The 21,161-nt window shown below is 49.6% G+C and overlaps 1 protein-coding gene across 2 annotated transcripts in view; it reads left to right on the top strand.

The window, feature by feature from the left end:
* Asb18 (ankyrin repeat and SOCS box containing 18) overlaps positions 1-21,161 on the top strand; it is a 59,780-nt gene that overhangs the window by 30,807 nt on the left and 7,812 nt on the right. For both annotated transcript variants that reach the window (XM_028880382.2, XM_028880383.2), the window contains one exon: positions 13,122-13,629. In XM_028880382.2, the coding sequence (XP_028736215.1) occupies positions 13,122-13,629 (508 nt within the window). The remainder of the gene's footprint in view (positions 1-13,121; positions 13,630-21,161) is intronic.

The following is a 21,161-nucleotide window of genomic DNA, read 5'->3' as shown; positions in this document are numbered from 1 at the left end:
AAAAAAAAAAAAAAAAAAAATTCCTGTATCTTTTTTTATAGACTATTTGTTAGAAGCAGGACAAAAGTCCCATCCGTGGTCAAGAGAGAGAATAAAGGAAATATTAAGATAGATGCTGACTGCCTGTTGAACCAGCCTTTCAACTTTAACTGTTTGTTGATTTGTTTGTTTGTTTGTTTGTTTGATGACAGAGCCTCACATATCCTGGCTGGCGTATCATTACGTATCCAAGAATAACTTTGAACTTCTGATTCTTTTGCCTCCATCTCCCAAGTGCTGAAATAATGTACATATGCCACTAGGCCCAGCTTACAAAGTTTTGTTTTTGTTTCAGCTTTGTTTTGTTCTTGAGACAGGGTCTCTCTATGTAACCCTGGCTGTCCTGGAACTCACTTTATAGACCAGGCTGGGCTTACACTCCTAGATCCGCCTGCCTCTGCTTCTGCTGGGATTAAAGGTTGAATTTTTAACTTTATGTTTTAAGTGGGTTTCTTACAGGCAGGTTACAATTGAATCTTGTTTTCTTTTACTCAGTCCCACAAGCCTCTGCCTTTTAATTTGGTGTTTGGCTCATTTGCATTTAATGTAATTTTTAATCTACTTAAGCTCAAATTAAATCTTAAATCTAGTCTTTGTTCTCTGTATCTTCTTCTTCTGTCTTCTCTACTGAGCATTTTTCCTTTTATCTCCATTTTGGCATATCATAATAAATATGATTTGGGTTGTGTTATTGCAGTGAATCCATTTGGGTTTTACCCTGTACATTTTTTACCTTATTTTGGTCTGACCTCAAGCAATAATAATCCATACTATAAAAATCATATGACAGTATAAAACCATTTATCTCTTCTTGTCCTCTGTGTTATTGGTATTGTACACTTTACTTATACATTCAAGGCCCACAATGTATTGCTATTATTTTTTAACAGTCAATTATCTACTAAATATGTTGAAATAATACAAAACAAGATTCTACTTTTACTTATGTAGGTACTTTTTCTTTTCATAGCGATGTGAAAATTCAAGACTTCATATATTATCATTTTCCTTCTGCTCCAAGGACTTTCTTTAGTAGTTCCTTGCTGAGAGTCTGCTGCTGGTGAATGCTCTCAGTGTTTGTTATTTGAAAGCAGTTATTTCTTTTGAATGTTTGAAAGGCATCTCTGCTGGTAAGGAACTCTGGGCTGACAACCTGGTCTTTCTTCTTTCCCATCCTCTCCCATTCTTCCATCTTCCTCCTTCTCTTCCTCTTCTGCTCTTCCTTCTTCCTACACATTAGACACACAGATCCACTGTCTTATGACCTGCATTTCTTCAGCAAGAAATCTGCTGTCCTCCCTGTCCAGACTCAGAAATTTCTATTTATGTCCCACTTTAAGCAACTGATAAAATGTTCTTACCAAATTGAGAAATGTGTTGACAGTTATAACTTCATATGTCTAGTAGATCTTCCATCACTATGACAAACATCTGACATAAACAACTTATGGAATGAAAGATTTATTTGGGCTCATGGTCTCAAAGGCTTTGATCCACAGTCACCTGACCCCGTTGCTTTAGGTCTGAGGTGAGACAGACCCTCATGGCAACAGGAGCAAGGTTACTCACCTCATTGGATGCAAGATGGATGCCTCTATGTTCCTCTCTTGGTTCCACCCACTCCTTCATCTTAAGTCCACACTTACCGGGTGGTTCTACCCACATCCACAGCAGGTCTTCCCATCAGTTGTATAATTGCTATATTTATTTTATGGAGATTGAAATACTATTTCCATTTCATTTGAGGTTTTATTGTTTCTTCCCTTACTCTATACATTTGTTGGTCATTTGTGACTTTTTGTTTGCTGGAATGTTCATTGTTGAGAACAAAATTCCAAAGTATAGCAAGTTCCAGTAGAAAATATAACCCGTTCAATGATATTTCATGTATAGTATTTACAAAACCCATACCTCTAAGGGCACACATATATTATTTATTTGTGTCTTATTCAGAATTAAAGTTAGAGAACTCGAATGCAGCATGGTACCTAGGATTAGATCCTGACACAGAACATGGGTATGAAGTAGGAAAGCCAAATTCAATCACCATCTTTATTACCATTAGTTCATCACCAAATGTTAGTTCCTTAATGGAGACACATGTCCCATCATACCACGAGATCTTAACTTGAGGAAAAGCTAGATAAAGGGAATTTCTGAGCTCTTTGCCCTGCCTTGCCAATGTTCCTGTGAATCTGAAATGAGTATTAAATTAAAAGGTGGTTTCTTTTATACTTTATTTCATAATATTTTACTAAGAATTAAGAATGCAGGCCCTACCCAGAGCAGAAAGTACTGAGCCCTGAGAGCAGCCCGTATGATAAGCCAACAGTTTGCATTTAGATCACAAGACCCTGAGGCCTGGTGCCGGCCAGTAGCATTGCTTAGTTTTGGCACTGGACAGAAACTAGCATCCTGGCTCCAGCTGGCTTTTAAGTGCCTTGTAGCTCTAGGGCATTGTTTCATACGAGCTCTGAACACGTCTCAGGACAGGATGATGTTGGTTAAAATCACTTTTCCTCTGCCATCCTCTTGCTTCTTTTGGATCATTTTCTCTTATGTTTCTGCGTGTGAACCTTTCCCTTTGACCACTTAATCTGGGAGTCTTGTATCATTTAAATCCTTGGTATGGGCTGTCAGGGAGGCAGTTGAAGTTAAATGATGACTAAACCAGAAATCCAGGCAGAACGATGAGGCACCTGACTTAGAACCCCTCCAACGTCGATGATCATGCTGAAAACACAGGCGGATTCCATCACACACCTCTACAACAATGTAGCCCGCTCCCTCGGAGGATAAAAAGTTAATAGATGTCAGGAAGGATGTGAGGGTGCAACCAGACTTTTCTGCTCCAAAAAGTCCTCCTAAAGGCAGGACTCTGAGGAGGTCTGGCTTCAGGGAGTATAAACATTGTCAGTTTGACAAGAAAGAACTACTTTCTCTGGGATCTTTTATACATAGTCAATTTTAGGTCATCCTTAATGTTTTTTTACCTCACAGTAGCGAGAAGGTCGCTGACCCACATCCAGAGCCATTTCATTCCCTCGCTCTTCTAACAATGGTCCCCATACCAAGGGACCCAGCTCTGCCCCCACCCCCTTTCAGTCAGCAATTCTCCATGGGCACAGGACTTGAAAACCTTTGAGTCTCTGAGTTCTTGGGATTAAAAAAAAAGTTATCTGCGCTTCCTTCCAACCAGCAAGCTTCAGAATTCAGAATTTCAGCACACGAAAAGGGATATAAGACCTTTAATCTAGTGGCTGTTTGAAGAGACTTTTTTTTTTCCAAAAAAGAAAAATTCCAGTAAAGTCCCTCTGTTCCCCACCTTGCAGGCTGCATGGCAGCCTCGCCCTGTTTGTTATCAGAGTCCCCCTCCCCCGACCGACCCTATCCACCCTTTTCTTTCTAGCGATTAACACCATAGATGACTTCTAGAGTCCTGGTTCTTGTTCCTGGCTGTCCCTGTCTTGACTGAAACAAAGTCAAGATGACTAGCTTCCTCCGTGACATCTATTAACGAGAAGCACACGGGCTCACTTTTTTGTGTGTCAGTTCAACTAAGTGAAAGATAATTCATAAGTCAGAATCGGACCCGTGGAAGCAGCTGATTGAGGTGGGGGTGGGGGCAGACATCACTGAAGGAAATCATTAGGCAATTCTGCTCCAGTTCCAGCCTGGCAGGTGGGACCATCTGAGTGGAGGGAAAAGGCACGCAGGCATTCCTCGGTATCCATGCAGAGTTGGTGCCAGGATATCCGAGGGTCCCCAGAATCTGAGGATGCTGAAGTCAGCTATATGAAACAGTCTCAAATTGAAACGGAAACCACACACATCCTCCAGTATATTTTAAGTCACCTCCAGATCCTTAGAACGCCTAACACAAAGTAAGTGATGCATAACCCCTCAGCGTGCTGAAATGTTTAGTAACGATGGCTAGGGGGATCTGCGCATGCTCAAGACAGATGCGATTGTTATCCGAATATTTGCAGTCCACCATTGCTTCAGTCCGTGACTGTGGGACCTGCACACAGGGAGAAGCCAATCCACTCTTTCTCTGAAGCAAAATACCAAACAAGCCAAGCTGCTCTGCTCAGGATTTCAGTGGGGACGATGGTTCAGACGCCCAACTCCAACACCAGCAGCCCCCGCTCCCCACCTAGCAGCAGAAGCCTCGCCCACAGTTGGAGGGCACCCATACACAATCCAGCGAGCAGCCCGCTCCCGTGCCCGTCAAGTAGGAAGTCTCAGTTGACATAAATTTAAGGCATCTTAGGGAATATTCAAGAGAGCAGACTCAGGACGTCCCACTTGGCGACTTGCTGTTTGGAGAACGATGTCATTCCTGAGTACTTGCAAGTGTTTTGTTCCCTAGAACCTTCTCGGCTCTGACAGACATGGGCATCCCCAGTCTAAAGATGAGGAAACTGGAACACAGAGGGGCTGGTCCTGAGTCAGTGTGTGACACGCAGGGACACTGACAAAGCCAGGACCCAAAGACAAGCAGCTTCGTGTGGGCAATGCTGCAAGATCACCTCTGCTTTGTGAGCCCTTCGAATCCCGCCTGTGTCCCAGAGAAGTTCCACTCACGGCCATGATTAATATCCAATCATGTTCCACCACCAGCTCAGCCTGAGCTTCCCCTTGAGGATATCATAGTCAGGTGTCCTCAGCCTTCTGCTTCTCCCAGTATTCCTTTGTTTTCTGTTGCTCTGATAAAATGCTAACCAGTTTGAGAAGGAACGGGGTTCCTTGGCTTAAAGATCACAGTGTCACTGAAGGAAGTCAGGGCAGGAACTCAAGGCAGGAACCAAGAGGCAGGAACTGATGCAGAGACCATGGAGGAACTTACCGGCTTTCTCTCATAGCTTGCTCAGCCTGTTTTCTTTCTTTTTTTTTTTTTAAAGATGTATTTATTTATTATGCATACAGCATGTATGACTGCAGGCCAGAAGAGGGCGCCAGATCTCAGAGATGGCTGTGAGCCACCATGTGGTTGCTGGGAATTGAACTCAGGACCTCTGGAAGAGCAGTCAGTGCTCCTAGCCTCTGAGCCATCTCTCCAGCCCCGGCCTGCTTTCTTGTACAACCCAGGCCCCAGGTTGACACTGTCCAAGGTGGTCTGGGCCCCGCCCACATCAATCATTAAATAAGAAAATGTCCCCATAGGTTTGCCCGCAGGCCAGTCTGATGGAGACATTTTTCCTAGCTGAGATTTTCCTTCCCAGAGGCCTCCCTCTAGTTGGTGTTGAGTTGGCAAAACTAAGCAGTGCACTCCCAGGCAGCACCTTATTACCTAGAAACCAAACCAAAGCTCTTACCTCAGGACCAAAGTCTTGGGAGACACTTCATAAAAGACACTAAGCGTCACTGGTTGTCAAGGAAACACAAATTAAAACCACAATGAAACCGTCTCCATTTCACTCTGATTACAATTCAGGACCCTGACCGTGGCAAATGTTGGTGAGAAAGCGGAGTGACTAGAACTTGCCTACACCGCTTTTTGGTGTGAAGTTTTGTGTGAAAGGATACAGTTTCTTTGGAAAACTTCCATTTTCTTATAACATTAAATATGGACCCACCTGTTACCGTTTCCCAGGCTGTAGGTCAGGAAAATGTGGACTCATGGCCGCAGGAAGATGTTTACAAAAACGGCCGTGGTCGTTCTATTCAGAACAATCAGGAAGTGGAGACACACAAACATGTGTGAAGACTAGCAGACGGCAAAGTGGCGCAAAACCGTGACAGAGTCTCGGAAAGACAAAATTAGACAACGGGAGAGGAGCCAGAATGGCAGCCTCCTGCGGCAGCGATAGCTGAGTGACAGGAAGAGGCTGTCCTTGGGAACTGGAGGTGATGTGCCTCACTCCGAGGCAGGCGTTAGTGAGGGGGATTCTCCGGTCAGAGGCAGCTCAGGTGCAGTGGCGGGCTCTGTGTGTTCCCCTGCGTGTGACTTCCACTTCGGAACTCCTCAGTTTCCTTCCGTTATCAGCTCCCTTATCAATTCCTCCACACCCGGCCTTTGTTCTCTCCTCTGATGCCTTTGGCTCTTCGCTTCACCCAGCGTATTGGGACCAGGGGAGGCGCAAAGGAGAGGGGGGAAGAGAGAGAAAATTGCTGTTCATCTCTTTTGGAAGAAAGGACACTAGGGAAGTTTCTAGAAGGTCGGATGTTTAGCTGGTGGGCCGTGTGTGATAAAAAGCAGCCAACTTTTGAAATTTTCTTTCCTCTTAATTACACCTCCATTTGCCAAGGCATGGGGGTCCGTGTGTAATCTAGAGACAGTTGGCCCCCAAATATCACCATCCACAGCAACTATCCAACACCAGAAAAATGCAGCAGCAGCCATTGCCCCAAGGGAGACCATGATGCTACAAATGGCCGAGCAGGTACTTCCTGCTTCCTCTGCCTTGAGGCTGTGTGTACTGACATTGGCCTTCTCTACCGGGAACCCCTGTGCATCCCCAGAGGAAGGGGGAGGAAGGAAAATGAAAAGGTGGGTAGTCAGTCCCAAAGAAGACCAATGGCAGAAGGGCCAGAGAAATTAGGTAGAACAGCTCTCCCATTAGTGGGGGGGGGGGCATCCTGTCCTTCATGCCAGCTGGCTGGGGAATCAGTCAGTGGGAGGAAACTTTCCTCTAATAGCTTCATTGGAAGACACAGCTGCAGTACCAGTTTGAGATAGCTTCTTGGCCAGGGATGGGAGGTCATATCCGCTTCTCAGTGCTGGGAGCCCATCTGGCCTGGACCTGCACAGACTCTCCGCATGCTGCCACTGTCCATGAGTCAGTATGTGTATCCGTCCTGCTGCATCTGGAAGGCACCATTTTTTTGGTATCATCTACCCCTGGGCTCTTACAATTGTTCTGCCTCCTCGTCCACAAAGTTCCCTGAGCCCTGAAGGGAGAGGCTTGGTGAAGACATTCCATTTAGGACTTAGTGTTCCAAGGTCTCTCACTCTCTCCACGTTGTCCAGCTGTGGGTCTCTGTATTTGTTCCCATCTACTGTAGGGGGATGCTTCTCTGGTGGTGGCTGAGCAAGACACTGATCTATGGGTATGGCAACATGTCATTAGGAGTCATTTTATTGTTGCTTTATTTCTTTAGTAGAACTAATAGCATTTGGTTTTTCCCAAGTCCATAGACTATCAAGTCTCGGGTTCACGGCCACCTGAGCAGTATCAGGCATGGGTTCCATCAATTAATTATTTTTTCAAAGCTCGATGTTCAGGGGAGGTGGATCAGTGGGTGAAGTGTCTGCAGCACAAGCACCAGGTCCCCATCACCCACAGAAAAGCCAGATGTAGTGGCATCTGTCTTAACCCCAGTGCTGGGAACAACAGACAGGAAGATCCTCACAGCTCACTGGCCAGCTAGTCCAGCCAGGGGGTGAGCTCCATCTTTAGTGAGACCCTATCTCCAACCATAAGTGGTAGAGGAAGACACCTGCTGCCGGCTTCTGGCTTCTACACACACACACACACACACACACACACACACACACACACACACACTTAAATTCTTAGTGGAGTTAGGGAATGTGCTCAGGGAACTCTCTGTCTCATCAAAGGTGCTTAAAAATCTATAAAGACACACCTCTAGCAAGGTATAGTCTGATAAGTTCATCATTAGGCTGTTTTACAGTTCATCACAGAGCAATTGTATAGCTGTGTGCACATCGTAACACACAAATATTAATGGAGTAGCCTGCCTCACACCTAGGCAGGAGGGGACAGCCACTCCCAAGCTCCACCTGTTAGGATGTCACTGTGCTACAGACTATCCAGGCAGCCTTACCTGGGCGTACAGACAGATCTACGCATAGAAGAGACACGGTAGAAACGCTAGGTGATGGGAATCCTCAGCTCCATTGTAACCCCCCAGGACAGCCATGGTACATGCAGAAACATGACCACGAAGTACCAATTTGGTCCTCAACGGGAAGATGCCGCAGAGAGGATGGTAGGTGTAACTGAGAACTTGGAAGACAAGTGGAACAATCTAGAACTCTACTCTGCCACTTCCTGGCCACATGACTTTCTGGAAGTCATTGGTCTTGTAAGCCCCATGCATCTGCAATACTGAGATATGGCAGTAAATAAACACAATTAGAAAAAAAAAAGTGCATGGGCCAGCAAGATGTCTCGGTGGTAAAGGCACTTGTCACTCAAGCCTGATAACCTGAGTTCCATTCTGGGAACTCACGTAAAGGTAGAAGGAGATCACTGACTCTACAGCAGAAGTGTCCTCTGGCCCCCACATGCATACCCTGGCCCATGTGTACACACACACACACACACACACACACACACACACACACAAACACAAACACAAACATATACACACACTAATAATAATAATAATAATAATCAATAAAATATTAAAAGAAAAAATAAGGTGCTAAGGATGCCAAGTTAGGACCAGAGGACAAGGGAGTACCACATGAAGTGCTTTGTGGAAGCAAGGTGACCGTGAGGCAGAGATGAGGACTGTCTGGAGCCACCTGAACAGGGCAGGGACCGTGGAGGCTGAGCAGACAGGCAGGGCACAGGTGCGGGCAGAAGAGGTGGGGCATGGGAAAGGCCAAGCTGAGGTGCTTGGACCTTCTGCCAGAGGGTGACCAGTAACAGCCGTGGTCTGTGGGGAGTGCTAAGTGGGGAGCCGTGTGCAGGGGGTGGGCTCTTCATGCTTCTGTTTGGGGGATGAGACAAAATGGCCCTGATGCGACAGCTCTTGGTGGCCTTAGCTCTAGTCCCTCCTGCCTCTCGTCAAGTGGCTTCGTCTTTTACTGTCACCTAGACCTTGGAGCGGCTGTTGTTATCTCTGCGGTCATCGTCAAAGACAGGGACAGGGGTTGAGACAGGTCAAGGGGGAAGGGGTGAGTGTCTGCCCACGGTCCTTGGCATCAGACACATTCAAGAATGTCTTAATCCTCGTGAGATGGAGTCAGGGTTTGAGAGCCACAGGTAACAGCACTACCCTTGGCTCCCAGCAGTGACGGTGTGTACCACCCCCCAGGCCCTTCTGATTTTGCCTGTCTATCAGGCTAGCAGAAAACTACCTTACCAAGTCCCAGATTAGAGTTCGGGGCTCGGCCCCAGCGGAGCTCCCTGCAGGCCTGAGTGATGCTTTCACTCTGGACCACTGCATTAGTTATTTGCTGTTTCTGTGATAAAACACCATGACCAAGGCAATGGAAGAATTCATTTTGGCTTGTGGATCCAGAGAGGGGGGAGTTCCATAATGGTGAGGACGGCATGGCGGCAGGGACAGGAGCAGGAGGTGACCTCTCAGCCACATGGAGGAGGCCAGCTGAGTGAACTGTAAGGGGGTTAGTCTATGAGCTCTCAAAGCCCACCTCCAAGGGCATTCTTCCTCCTACAAGGCTCTACCTCCTAAAACTTCCAGTCTCCCCAAACAGCCCCACCAACCTGGAACCAAATATTCACTACACAAACCTGTAGGGGACATTTTTTTTTTCAGTGAAATTACCACAAGCACAGATGTGGCATGGAAATGATAACTGTTTAAGAAATGGTTTCGTCCTGGGATGGGATGGAGAAAGTCCCCACACCGTCACCTGCTTCTTCGCCACCCTTCACCACCGGCCCTCTTCTCTCCCCTGTCTTGCATTTCCAAGCCCCTGCTTCTATCAGAGGCATCGGTGGAAACCTTCAGAGTGTTCTAGAAACTTGGAAAGAGTGACATTCTTATAATCCAGCTGTGGCTGGGGCTGATGGGGCGGGGGGATGGGTAGTTCCGTGATTAACAGCATCAGTCGTTCTTATATCAAGTTGTTACTCCAACTAGTCTTAGAAATTTTGAAAATATAAAACAGTGAGAGGAAATCAAAGCCCTTCATCACCACAGCATCCCCTACTGAGGTAACCCCTCTTTGCCCTATACAATTCCAAGCTTTCCTCAAATGTATTCTTTACTGGTGGCTTAAGACAGCACCATCAGTGTGTCCTGTAGCCTGATGGTTCCATGCAGCCATGGGGCAGATCTGTGTGTGTGTCATTACCTAGGCTAGCACGCCTTCATTTTTAATGACCGCCTGACCTATACTGAGAGAGACGTGCCCCTATCAATTTGTCCTGTGGCTTCTCTCTCCAGTCTGCGATTCTGCATCTCCAGCCACTGCCCAGTATTATAAAGCACCAAGGGTTAGCCTATTAAGCTCTCCATTAAAAACAGAAAAGCTGGGCACCTGCAACCCTCCAGAGTGTGGGCGAGTGTCCCCATTCTGTCCCTGTGTAGCAAACAGCAACCTGCCATTAGCTCATCAGGCCAGGCTCTTCCTATTTCTTTGGAGGCTGTGCTGCTTTAAAAAAAAAAAAAGTAGGCGAAAATGTTTGTAATGTTTTCAAGGCTCAGTGACAAAGTGAGACAGAGCCCTTGATTTCTAACCTCCCGCTGCACCGTTCAAAATTCCTCCCAGAGAGCCAGGCAGGAAGCAAAGCGAAGCACTCTGATTGTAAAATTTGCATCCTTTCTTAGCTGGGTACCTTCTTCCCAGAGGATGCTTCCCATCACACTGTAGTTGTTTGTAAAGATCTTTCACCCACGACAGACCACTTCTCATGATACTGCTGATGCGGAGGCAAGAGAAGCACAAAGGAAGAATTAAAAATACTGAGAGTCCCTAGGAAGAAATAGAAATGCATTTCAGGGCAGCGGCTGTCAGCCCCCAAACCCTCGATGGATGATCTGGATCAGAGCCCCAGTTAAGTAAATAATAGGAAAATCAGCAGCGATGCAAGAGGGAGCTGAGAGATGGTCGTTAGCGAGAGGCATTTGTTCAACAGGCTTTCAGGGAATTCAGATAATGAGCTAGGCACAGCACTACACCCAATAGTCAGGCACACTTTCTACACACAAGGAGCCAACAGTTTTAAGACGAGAGACAAAGATGCCAGCTCTCGTCGGAAATGCAGCGCTACGGTTTCGTGACAAGTGGCCTGCTTGACCACAAAACAAAGGACAATGTAGAGATGCCACCCTTCAGCCTGGGGTCGTGAGGAAGGCTTCCCAGAGGAAGAGGAAGGGAAGGCATAGGAAGCTGGAGGCCATGCCAGTGAGTCCCTGGAACAAGTGCACACACAGGCATGAGAGCACGCAACCACAGGATGATCCTAGGGTCTATCCTTGGATAGAGAGAACTGAAACCCAGCAGGGAGGAGCCTTGACAAGGGAAGCTGGTGAAGCTCAAGGGGGCTGGCCCAGGTGGCACCTGTGTCCCAGGGAAAAGGGCAGGGTCCTAAGCAGGTGTGGATCCATTGACTAATCACACCACAAAGATTCTTTTTGGGTTGCATGGAGCTTAGTAGGCTGAAGGTGGACAAATTAGGAGAAAAGGTCGGGGGGAAGGGGCTTAAACGGCAGTGGCATAGGAACGGTGAGGAGAGGTATTCACGTGACTGTGTCACCAGCCAGGTTGAGAAACTAGTCGCAGTAGGGGAAGGGTAGAGGAGGATAGAGAATTGGCAAAGGACATCTGGAGGGCAGAAACGGGCCCTCTCCTGGGGATGCTAAGATGATAGGAAGGGGCAGACGCGGGGGCGAGGGGGGCGGGGCGTGGTGGACTGAAGGAGCAAATGTGGAAACTGATCCCAGCAGGCAGGGGAATAGGTGCCACTGCTGGAGATGGCAAGGGAGGGGGTTCTTGAAAACACCCCCACCCCGCAGAGCTGGGGTAGACGCCTGAGTCAATGGAGAAGGGTGGAGGCCAACAGATCCCAGTGAGCTGTGATCTGCAGCAGTGCGCTGGAGTATCTAAGGAAGGCACTATCCGGGTGGGTGGGACGTCGGTGACGACATGCCCCTGAACGAGACAGACAGGGAGCTGTGTGATGATCTAGATGGGTCAGCTGAGACCAGAGCCCGTCTCCAAGGAGGGTCCTGCCTCCCACAACAGAGTTCAGCAGCCAGGTGGAGAGGAATGGTTGACATTTAAAAGATGGGGATGGCCATACTCTCCTCAACAGAGGGAAATGAGAGCAGGCAGTTACCACAGCACTGCCGGAGAAAGGGAAACAGGAAGGAGGAAGTCAAGGAGACAAGTCTTCAGTGCTCACTAGGGCAGAGATGAAGAATACTGCCAACTGACGTGGGTGAGTTCTGCTCTTCGGTCAGTGTGCAGGAGTGTATCATCACGATGACACTATCCAGGGATTCAGAGACCCAGGAGACAAGCAGGGGGCACCGGAAGAGGGCCTGTGGCTACTTTCCCCTCTCAGGTTAGCAGACTACATTTCCCACCCGGGGGCTAGGCTGCCAGATCTAGCATGGTCCAAACAGCCATCAGTGAAAGATGAGGTGTGGGGGTGCTCCCAGGGGACAGAGGAGCGGCTGAGAGAGCTGCTCTTCTGTAAGAAGATAGGTGTGTGGGGTCAAAGGCAGTCTTGAATTCAGCTGGTGAGCCTAGAGGCAGGAGAACCCATTCTCCTCAGGGGAAGAAGCAATCTCCCATAGGACTCAGAAACCCTCAGAGACTGAAAACTTGCGTCACAGCCAAAGCAGCGCAATTTGGTCAAGAAAGAAGGGATCAGAGCAAACAGCTCCATATGTAAGCATGGGTGTGCTTCTGGCTGATGCTTCCAACGCAGAAAACTCTGGTGCCTGTCTGAATCAGAGGCCTTGAAAAGAGGATGAAGTCCCACCCCTCTCCCCCAGTCTCCAAGGAGGGTCCTTGCCTTGCACAGGAAAGATGGGGCATCCTGATCTAAAGGATTCTCTCTAGACCTTAACTTCCAGGTTTGACCGAGTCCAGATAAAGTCCGAGTGCCCAGCGCCCTGAACGCTGTCATGTGGACATGACCTTCCCAAACAGCACCATTCTCATCCTAAGTCTAAGTGCTTTTAGAATGAAAGTCCCTATTCATTTGATGACCCCTGGGGCTGGGACCCTGGGTTCGCCGTAGTCTTATTTTGTCTCCGGTCTATTCGTTTTGCAATGGGTGGCCTTGGCCCTGGAGCTCGAAAGTCCTGGCTTTGGCTGGAGCTCGCCAGTGGTGCCCGGTGCGCCGTGGGTGGCGGGTCGCGGCTGGTCACGCGCGCTGGTGACCTGTTTGGCTTGCCCGCAGGTGCGCGCAGGCGCTGCTGGAGCACGGCGCGACAGTACAGCTGGAGTGCGTCCCTGGCCGGGACACACCGCTGCACGTGGCGGCCCAGTACGGCCTGGACGAGCACGCGCAACTCTACCTGGGCCGCGGCGCGCGCGTGGACGCGAGGAACGGTCGCGGCGAGACAGCCTTGAGCGCGGCGTGCGGAGCGGCGACGCGGAGCCCTGACGAGCACGCGCGCTGCCTGCGGCTGTGCGCGCTCCTGCTGCGCGGCGGCGCGGCGGCAGACGCGCGCGACGAGGACGAGCGCAGCCCGCTGCACAAGGCCTGCGGCCGCGCGCGCCCCAGCCTGTGCACGCTCCTGCTGCTGCACGGCGCCGACGCGGGCGCGCTCGACTACGGTGGAGCGTCGCCGCTGGCGCGCGCGCTGCAGACGGCCACGTGCGCGCCCCCGGCAGCGCCGCAGCGCACGGTGCAGGCTCTACTCAACCACGGATCCCCCTTGGTGTGGCCCGACGCCTTCCCCAAGGTAAAGGGACCCCAGGGGAGGTTGGCCATGCAGACACTGAACATGCCAAGGCTTGCATGCTGTGTGCCCAAAGGATCGTGGGAGGGTCTGCATTTCTCTCAAAACTTCCAGGGGAGGTGGAGGCTGCGAGTCTTGGGACCCTACTTTGAGAAGCGAAAGCTTAAGACGTATCCTCGTGGTTAGCAAAACTAAAAATGAAGAGACTGCACTGTTGCTAAGTATCCCAGACTGTCTCCTTTCGAAGTAGTCTCCTGGGGACGCCTAGCACTCACTTCCGTGATACCATCCCAACGCCAGCTCCCGGGTATTCATTCCAGCAGCTCGTCTTTTGGTGTAATTTCCAGAAAGATGAAAATGAGTCTCTTGTCACAGCAGGCGTCTGCTCTGCATCGAAGTCACCCAACCTGCCCAGCGCCTTGTTAATGTGAGCACTTTACACCTTCGCAAATTACTCCGCCTGCCGTGAAATTCACCTAATGTGCCCTGTGCAGGTCACCCCTGCGTTGAGACCTCTATCCCTTGCCCCGGCAAAGTTTGCAAGGTTTGTTCAGCTCACCTTGTCACTTTTCCATCTGCCAGGTCGTTAATCACGGAAAAGACAAACAATAAAACCCCCAGGCACGTGACAATGGTGTATATGTCTGAAAATGCCATAAAGAAGCCATGACAAAAGAAAAAGTTAAAAGGACATTCAGGACCTGAGGAGATGGCTCCCTCAGTAAACCGCTTGCAGCAAAGCAAGAGGAACCAAGCTTGGGTCCCTAGCAGCCATGTAAAGCCCAGCTTTGGTGGCGCACACCTCCAATCCCATGCTGGAAAAGTAGTGACAGACCAAACAGCCAGCGTAGCCTAAACGCCCAGACCCAGTGCATTAGGGTTTGCAAAAGAGGTGGTCCTCAGCCTTCCCAATACTGCCACCCTTTAATACAGTTCCTCATGCTGTGGTGACCCCCAAACCATACAATTGTTTCATTGCTACTCCATAACTGTAATCTTGCTACTGTTATGAATCGTAGTGTAAATAAATATGTGGCATGCAGGATATCTGACATGTGACCCCTGTGAAAGGGTCATTTGACCCCCCAGGGGTCACAACCCACATGATGAGAACCACGGCTCTAAAGGAACAGAACTGATAAAGGAGTGTGTGTGTGTGTGTGTGTGTGTGTGTGTGTGTGTGTAGTATTTTAGAGTGGTTGAGAGCCTGTGGTCCAACAATGGCTGTCTCCAGACAGAAAGACTGAGAACTTAGTAGATGTTCAGTCCACAAGACGCTGTGTCTCAGCAGTTCCGATCTGGTGCTGGAGTCCTGGAGGGGGGCTGTGAGTCTTCAAGTCTAGACGGAATCCTGAAGAAGTTGGATTTAATACCAGCCTCAGTAACAGGGCAGATGAACTTGTCAGCAGGAGTGAGGGCAAGCATACAAAACCAATTTTCTTCTTCCATGTCCTTGTATGTGTCCTGGTGTGGTCCAGATTTAGGGTGAATCTTCCTGCTTCAAATAATCTGATTCAGAAAATTACTCACGGGGCTGGAGAGATAGCTCAGTGATTAAGAGCACTGGCTGTTCTCCTAGAGGATGTGGGTTCAATTCCCAGTACCCACATGGCAGCTCACAACTGTCTGTGACTCCAAAACACCAATGCACATAAAATAAAAATAAATAATTTTTTTAAAACAGAAAATCCCTCACAGGATGGCCCAGAAACTTGGGTTTTAGTTGATTCCAGGTATAGTCAAGTTGATAACCAAGATTAGCCATGGCATCCACACCCTGGTTCCTGTAAAAGACCCTATCTCAAACAAACAAGATGGGTAGCTCCTGAGAAATGATACCCAAGGCTGACCCTCCCCCAGCTTCCACATGGACATGCTCACATACCCAAGTAAATAAATTAATAATCAATCTTGTGGACCAGCTAGCCTGGTGTATGCACCAAAGTGGCCTTCCTCAGACAAGATGAAAGGTGAGGATAGTCACCCAACAGGTCCTCTGACTTCCACATGCACATGGTATTCACACATGTGCATACACAAACACACACACACACACACACACACACACACACACACACACACACAATGCCATTCCCAAAGTATTAGCTAGAAGAGACTACCTTTCCCAAAAGACTTCATCGTAGGAAGCCAAATTGGTCATAAAATTTTGGCTCATTTTATTTTAAAATTCACCCCCATCTCCCAAGACATCTCAATCATATACGCCTACCTATGTACCTGTGAACATGTATGTGTGTCTGGTATGTTTTGAACCAGCATCTGGGAAGCTGTTACCCAAAAATGATCCAAAGAAACAGTTTTCAGTGTCCTGAGATAGTGAGATTCACACATTTCTCTCAAATGACTTGGCATATGGGCACATTCAGAGTGAAGGATGCATCAGGAGTCAGGAGAAGGGTGGAAACTCTACCCCATGCTTCATTCACCTCGTGTGTCATCAGACAAGCATGTGGACTCTTTGTTGACAGGGTCACCCACGTCATCCCCCATGGTGTTCTGCCAATACACACATTTCAATATGGCAGGCTCTAAAAAGGAAGTGCTAGCATTCTTGGATTCTGGGTCTCTACATCCATAGCTTACACTCTAAACACTCCCCTCCCCATTCCCAGCAGGACCTGGTTAGCTACCTAGGACATGGACTGCCCTTCAGTTCACATCCTGTCTACATTAAGCCCATATGCTCAGTCATCATCATATGGAACCACACAAAATAAAAACCAGAGTGGATCTCACAGTAGGCTGCAATCAGAAAGTGACTGATGGTGGTCTCCTTTAAGGGGTAGGGATGAGATGGAACAGTGGAGGGACTTGATGCCAAGCCTGGTGACTTGAGTTTAGTCCCCAGGACTCACATTGTAAGAGAGAACTGACCCTTGCAAGTTGTCCTCTGACCTCCACATACATGCCGTGACAAGTCATTTCAATTTAAGGGACCCCTCCTCATTCGGGGGCTGGAGTGTGAGCTGCAGCCTCCCAGCCTGATCCCTGGGGAGGTCTTCTAGGGGCAGCCAGTGCCCTGTCTTGACCTACAGATGCAGCACATGGCACCATGCTCCCCTCCAAGTCTCCAGGGCCTCTGTTCTGCAACGTGCCCACGTGCCATGCCAGCCATAAGGGGTGTGGTCATATGTTCATCTCTTCACACCTCAGGATTGGGGGCTGAGCTCGCATGTATCAGGCAGTATGCCACAGCAGGGTCGTGGGAAACACTTGACCCTGGCAGTCGCAAGGATTCTCTGGCCAATTTCATACCAGCGTGTAAGGAGCTGAACAGCTCTTGAGACATCTTTATAGTAAAAAGGCAGTGCCTGCCCTGCATGTGGAAAGCGCAGGTACATGCAAACCCCTGTCAAGGTTTGCTGCGTGAATGCAAGGGACTCCGGTGGGTGACTGACTCCTGGACCCAGGTCTGCATCCCACCTCTGGACATGAGGTGCTGACCTCCTTGCACAGACACCCTTGCACTTCTAGAAATGACCCCACTTTCCTGAACAGCCTGCAGATGAGATGCGCTTACCCACACTGAATCCATGCTAGATGCGCCTGTGATGGCCTGGGCTGGCCTTGCCCAGGGGTAAGCAGATGAAACCGTGGGGATGGGGAGGCCACATACTCCCTCCCACCCAGGCCCCTGTCCGTTTCACCTGGGAAGGCATCCCGCTCACCTAACTGGCCTCAGCAGCCCCATGGGGTGCACAGCAAGCATACCCAAACTGGTCCCAGAGATGCTCCACCGTGGCAGGCAACTACCAAGCCACCTGGAATGCTGCAGAGCATGCAGCTCCATGAGCAGCAGCCGTACTTTAAATAGATGTAAAGAGACACCCGTGGAGCTCAGAATTACTGAGGCAAAAGGTTTCCCAGAGAGCCTGTGACATAAATCACAGTTCCCAGTGCCCAGACAAAGGCACCGTCATGGCATCAGGCAGACAGGGAGCATCCATCTGAGCCATGCTCACTGTACTGCTGTGGAAGCCAAGGGGTGCCAGGCTTTGGAGCCCACTGTGTCCACAATGCCAGGCCCTTCTGCCCTGCTGACCCCTAGTTCACACCAGAGGTAGAGGGGCAGGCCCAGAGCAGGTGCAGGCAGAGGCTGGCAGCCAGGGTTCAGACCTAAAGGTGCAGAGATGGAGTAAGGACCACATCTGGAGCAAGGGACTCCCGGTAGAGCAGGGAGACCCAAGAATGTGGATCCAGCTGTGATCTGGGAGAGAGGCTTTACTGAATTTCTCCTCAAATTCATGGCTCTGAAATGAGGCCCATTTTCCTTTGTCCACACCTTTCAAGAGCACATTTCTGGTTCACCACAAAAGAGAACGTTGGGGCCATAAAGAGACTAAGAGGGCCTTAAGCCCCAGCCGCCTCTAAGAAGGACATGACCTGGGACCGCTTGAAGTGGTGGGAGAGCAAGCGGTCAGCTGTATTTGTCCCATGATGTCACTGACCCTCTCCAGAGCCCTTTGCATTCCATCCCTTCCTGGTCTCTTTCTCTGAACCAGCCCTGTTTCAGCAGAGCCAAGATATGCTACCCTAGGAGGGGGTCAGCCGCCTGCGAGGGTCAGGAGTAACTGAGCTGCTGGCCCAGCAGTGACACCCGAGGTGTAAGACTGGACCAGCCATGAGTTCCCCTCACTGCTTCACTGACGGTTCTGCCTGCCCACCGCGCCTCTCATGTGTTCACCCGTGTGTTCATTTAACAACCACGCTTAGGGGCTGGAGAGAGGGCTGAGAGGCTAAAAGCACATGCTACTCTTGCAGAGGAGCTGAGTTCAGTTGCCAACATCCCCATCAGGCATCACAGCCTCTTCTAACTCCAGGTGTAAGGAGGATCCCACATCGCAAGTGCAAGCGCGCGTGTGCGTGCACACACACACACACACACACACACACACACACACACACACACAGGGTTTCTCTGTATGGCTTTAGAGCCTGTCCTGGATCTCACTCTGTAGCCCAGGCTGGCCTCAAACTCACAGAGATCCGCCTGCCTCTGCCTCCCGAGTGCTGGGATTAAAGGTGTGCGCCACCACTGCCCGGCACATACACACATTTACATAATTCAAAATAACAATAGATTTAAAAAATATGCTTAGCAGTCCTGGCTGGAGTTCCATTGGGGACAGGAGCACACAGACTTTTGCCCCTGTGAGCAACCTGACTTGGGGATAAGACAATCATACACACTGAGACTGTCACAGAAACGCCTGACTTTTCAAATCGGGTCTTGGCCTTGGCTGGCTGTGTGTATTTTTTTTTTTATTGCTGTAATAAAATATCTGACCAAAGCAACTTAAAAAAGGGAGGTCTAGCCAGGTGGTGGTGGTGCATGCCTTTAATCTCAGCACTCAGGAGGCAGGGGCAAGCAGATCTCTCCGAGTTCAAGGCCAGCCTCTTCTCCACAGCGAGTTCTAGTACATCCAGGACTACACAGAGAAACCCTGTCTTGAAAACAAAAAAAAAGGGGGGGGGGATAATGTTGGCTCACAATTTGTGGGTACAGAGTGTCATGGTTGGGACTCCACAGCATCAGGAGTGTGGTGCAGCTGGTCACATTGCACCCACAGTGAGGAAGCAGACAGAGCTAGGTGCCGATGCTTAGAGCTGACTGTCGTATTCGGCCCAGGCCCACAGGAGAGCTGTCCACACTTAGCGTGGGTCTTCCCATCTGATATAACCCAACCTGGAAACTCCTTCACTGACACGTCCTGAGATTTGTGTCCTAGATGATTCTAGATCCTGTCAATGTGACAATGAAAATTAACCATCACACTAGGGTATCAGAAACCCCAGGCATTCGATGAACAAGCCCAGATCTGAGGACCAAAGCCTAGGGGATGGTATTACAGACAGCAGGCACAGGACAGGCAGATGCCCTGTGACAGAGCAAGCATGGAATGCGTGCCTCTGGGAAAAAGGACTGCCATGGTAGAGAGGAAACAGCAGGCCCCACACCCACACCCACACTCCCACCCCTACCCACGCTGAAACAGCTGAGCAGGCGCCTTGCGAAGGGCCTGGGCCCTTTGCCTAAGGACAATAGAAATCCAGTTCATCATTTTAAATGAAGGAGGTGACATTAACAAAATCTGTGTGTTGAAATGAATCTGCTTGAGTGTGAAGAAGAAACTGGAGGAGAGGGCAGAGGGGAACCGCTGGCTGCTGTGAAGATGCAGATGAGGAAGACAGAGAGCTGGAATGCAAAGGAAGATTCCAGAAACATCTGCAGAGTCCAGGTCTTGCCTCACTCCTGGACGTTGACACTGCTGGAACCATAGCCGCCTGATTTCTTGTTTTGTGCCAAATTGCAGAATTAGGCAAAGTGACTTCAGCCACTCGCTGTAGTTTCGCCAGATTTGAGCAGGAGATGGCGGAACTGTGGTCAAAATGCAGGCCCGGTTTCCCTGGCTGCCCGCTGCGCAGTGGTGTCTCCAGGGGGGGCGGAGGGACGGGAGCCGTCAGGAAGCTCTCCTCTGTTTTCCTACCCTTCCTTTATTTCTCCATCTACATATAAAGCAATGTGCCTGTGTGATTTTTCCCCTTAATTTTCTTTCTGCCGCCTCATTAGCTGAAGAGCGTGCGCTTGGACACTAATGACATCAGCGTGTCAGAGTAATGTGGCAGCCGCCTCTCGGCAGACAGCAAGGAGGCAGCGGAGATTTTTAAACTGTGTTGGCGTAAAAATAATGAAGGCAGCCAGCTGCCTGGCAAACACGAGGGGCACAGTGCTGAGGGGCTGGGGAGGGGCGGGGAGCCCCAGAGAGGTGGAACAGAGGGAGAGACAGAAAATGAATTCCTGGAGACAGGCAATAAGACTTTGTCACAGTCTATGACCCCGGGTGGGGGAGGGGTTGGCTCTAGGGGAGGGCAGCTCTTTCTTACCCTGGGTGGGGGAGGTCTGCCTAGCATGCCATGCCGTCCCTGGGAGCCATTGAACGTGGTTTTTTTTTTTTTTTTTTTTTTTTTTTTTGCAGAGAAGGAGCGGGTCTGGGGTGGGGGAGGGGGTAGCATGGCCTTAGGAAACAGAAAGTCCCAGAGAGCACTCCTGGGAAGCAGGAGACTGTCTAGGGGCTAGCTTCCCCCAGCAGAGAAGAGGATAAATGAATGAGAGGTCATGGCCCAGGACTGGGGACACCAGAAATATCAACAAGTAAAGAGCATCTTGGAGGGGACAAGGACACACCTGGCTAGAAGAGGTAGGGAGGTCGGAGCCCCCCCCCCCAGCTGCCACTCACTCTGTCCCGCCCCCTTTTCTGAAAACGGCCTCCGCTTGACTTGGTGACGGTCATTTCATTGGAAGCAATGGATCAGAGATAGTCATTCTTACGATACAGTGTGGGGCATGAGAGATGGCTCAGTGGGTAAAGGCGCTTGCCAACAACCCCGACAACCCGAGTTCAAGACCCATGTGGTGGAGAGAGAACAGACTGTCTCAAGGTGTCTACAGATCTCCACACACACACCTGAGATATGGGCATATACAAGATAAACGATATAGTTGCAATGTCCGT

The sequence above is a fragment of the Peromyscus leucopus genome, chromosome 13 (genome assembly GCF_004664715.2).
Source record: "Peromyscus leucopus breed LL Stock chromosome 13, UCI_PerLeu_2.1, whole genome shotgun sequence".
NCBI classification, from domain to species: Eukaryota; Metazoa; Chordata; class Mammalia; order Rodentia; family Cricetidae; genus Peromyscus; species Peromyscus leucopus.
Note: the sequence above shows the minus strand (reverse complement) of the source record. Positions and strands in the feature narration are given on the sequence as shown.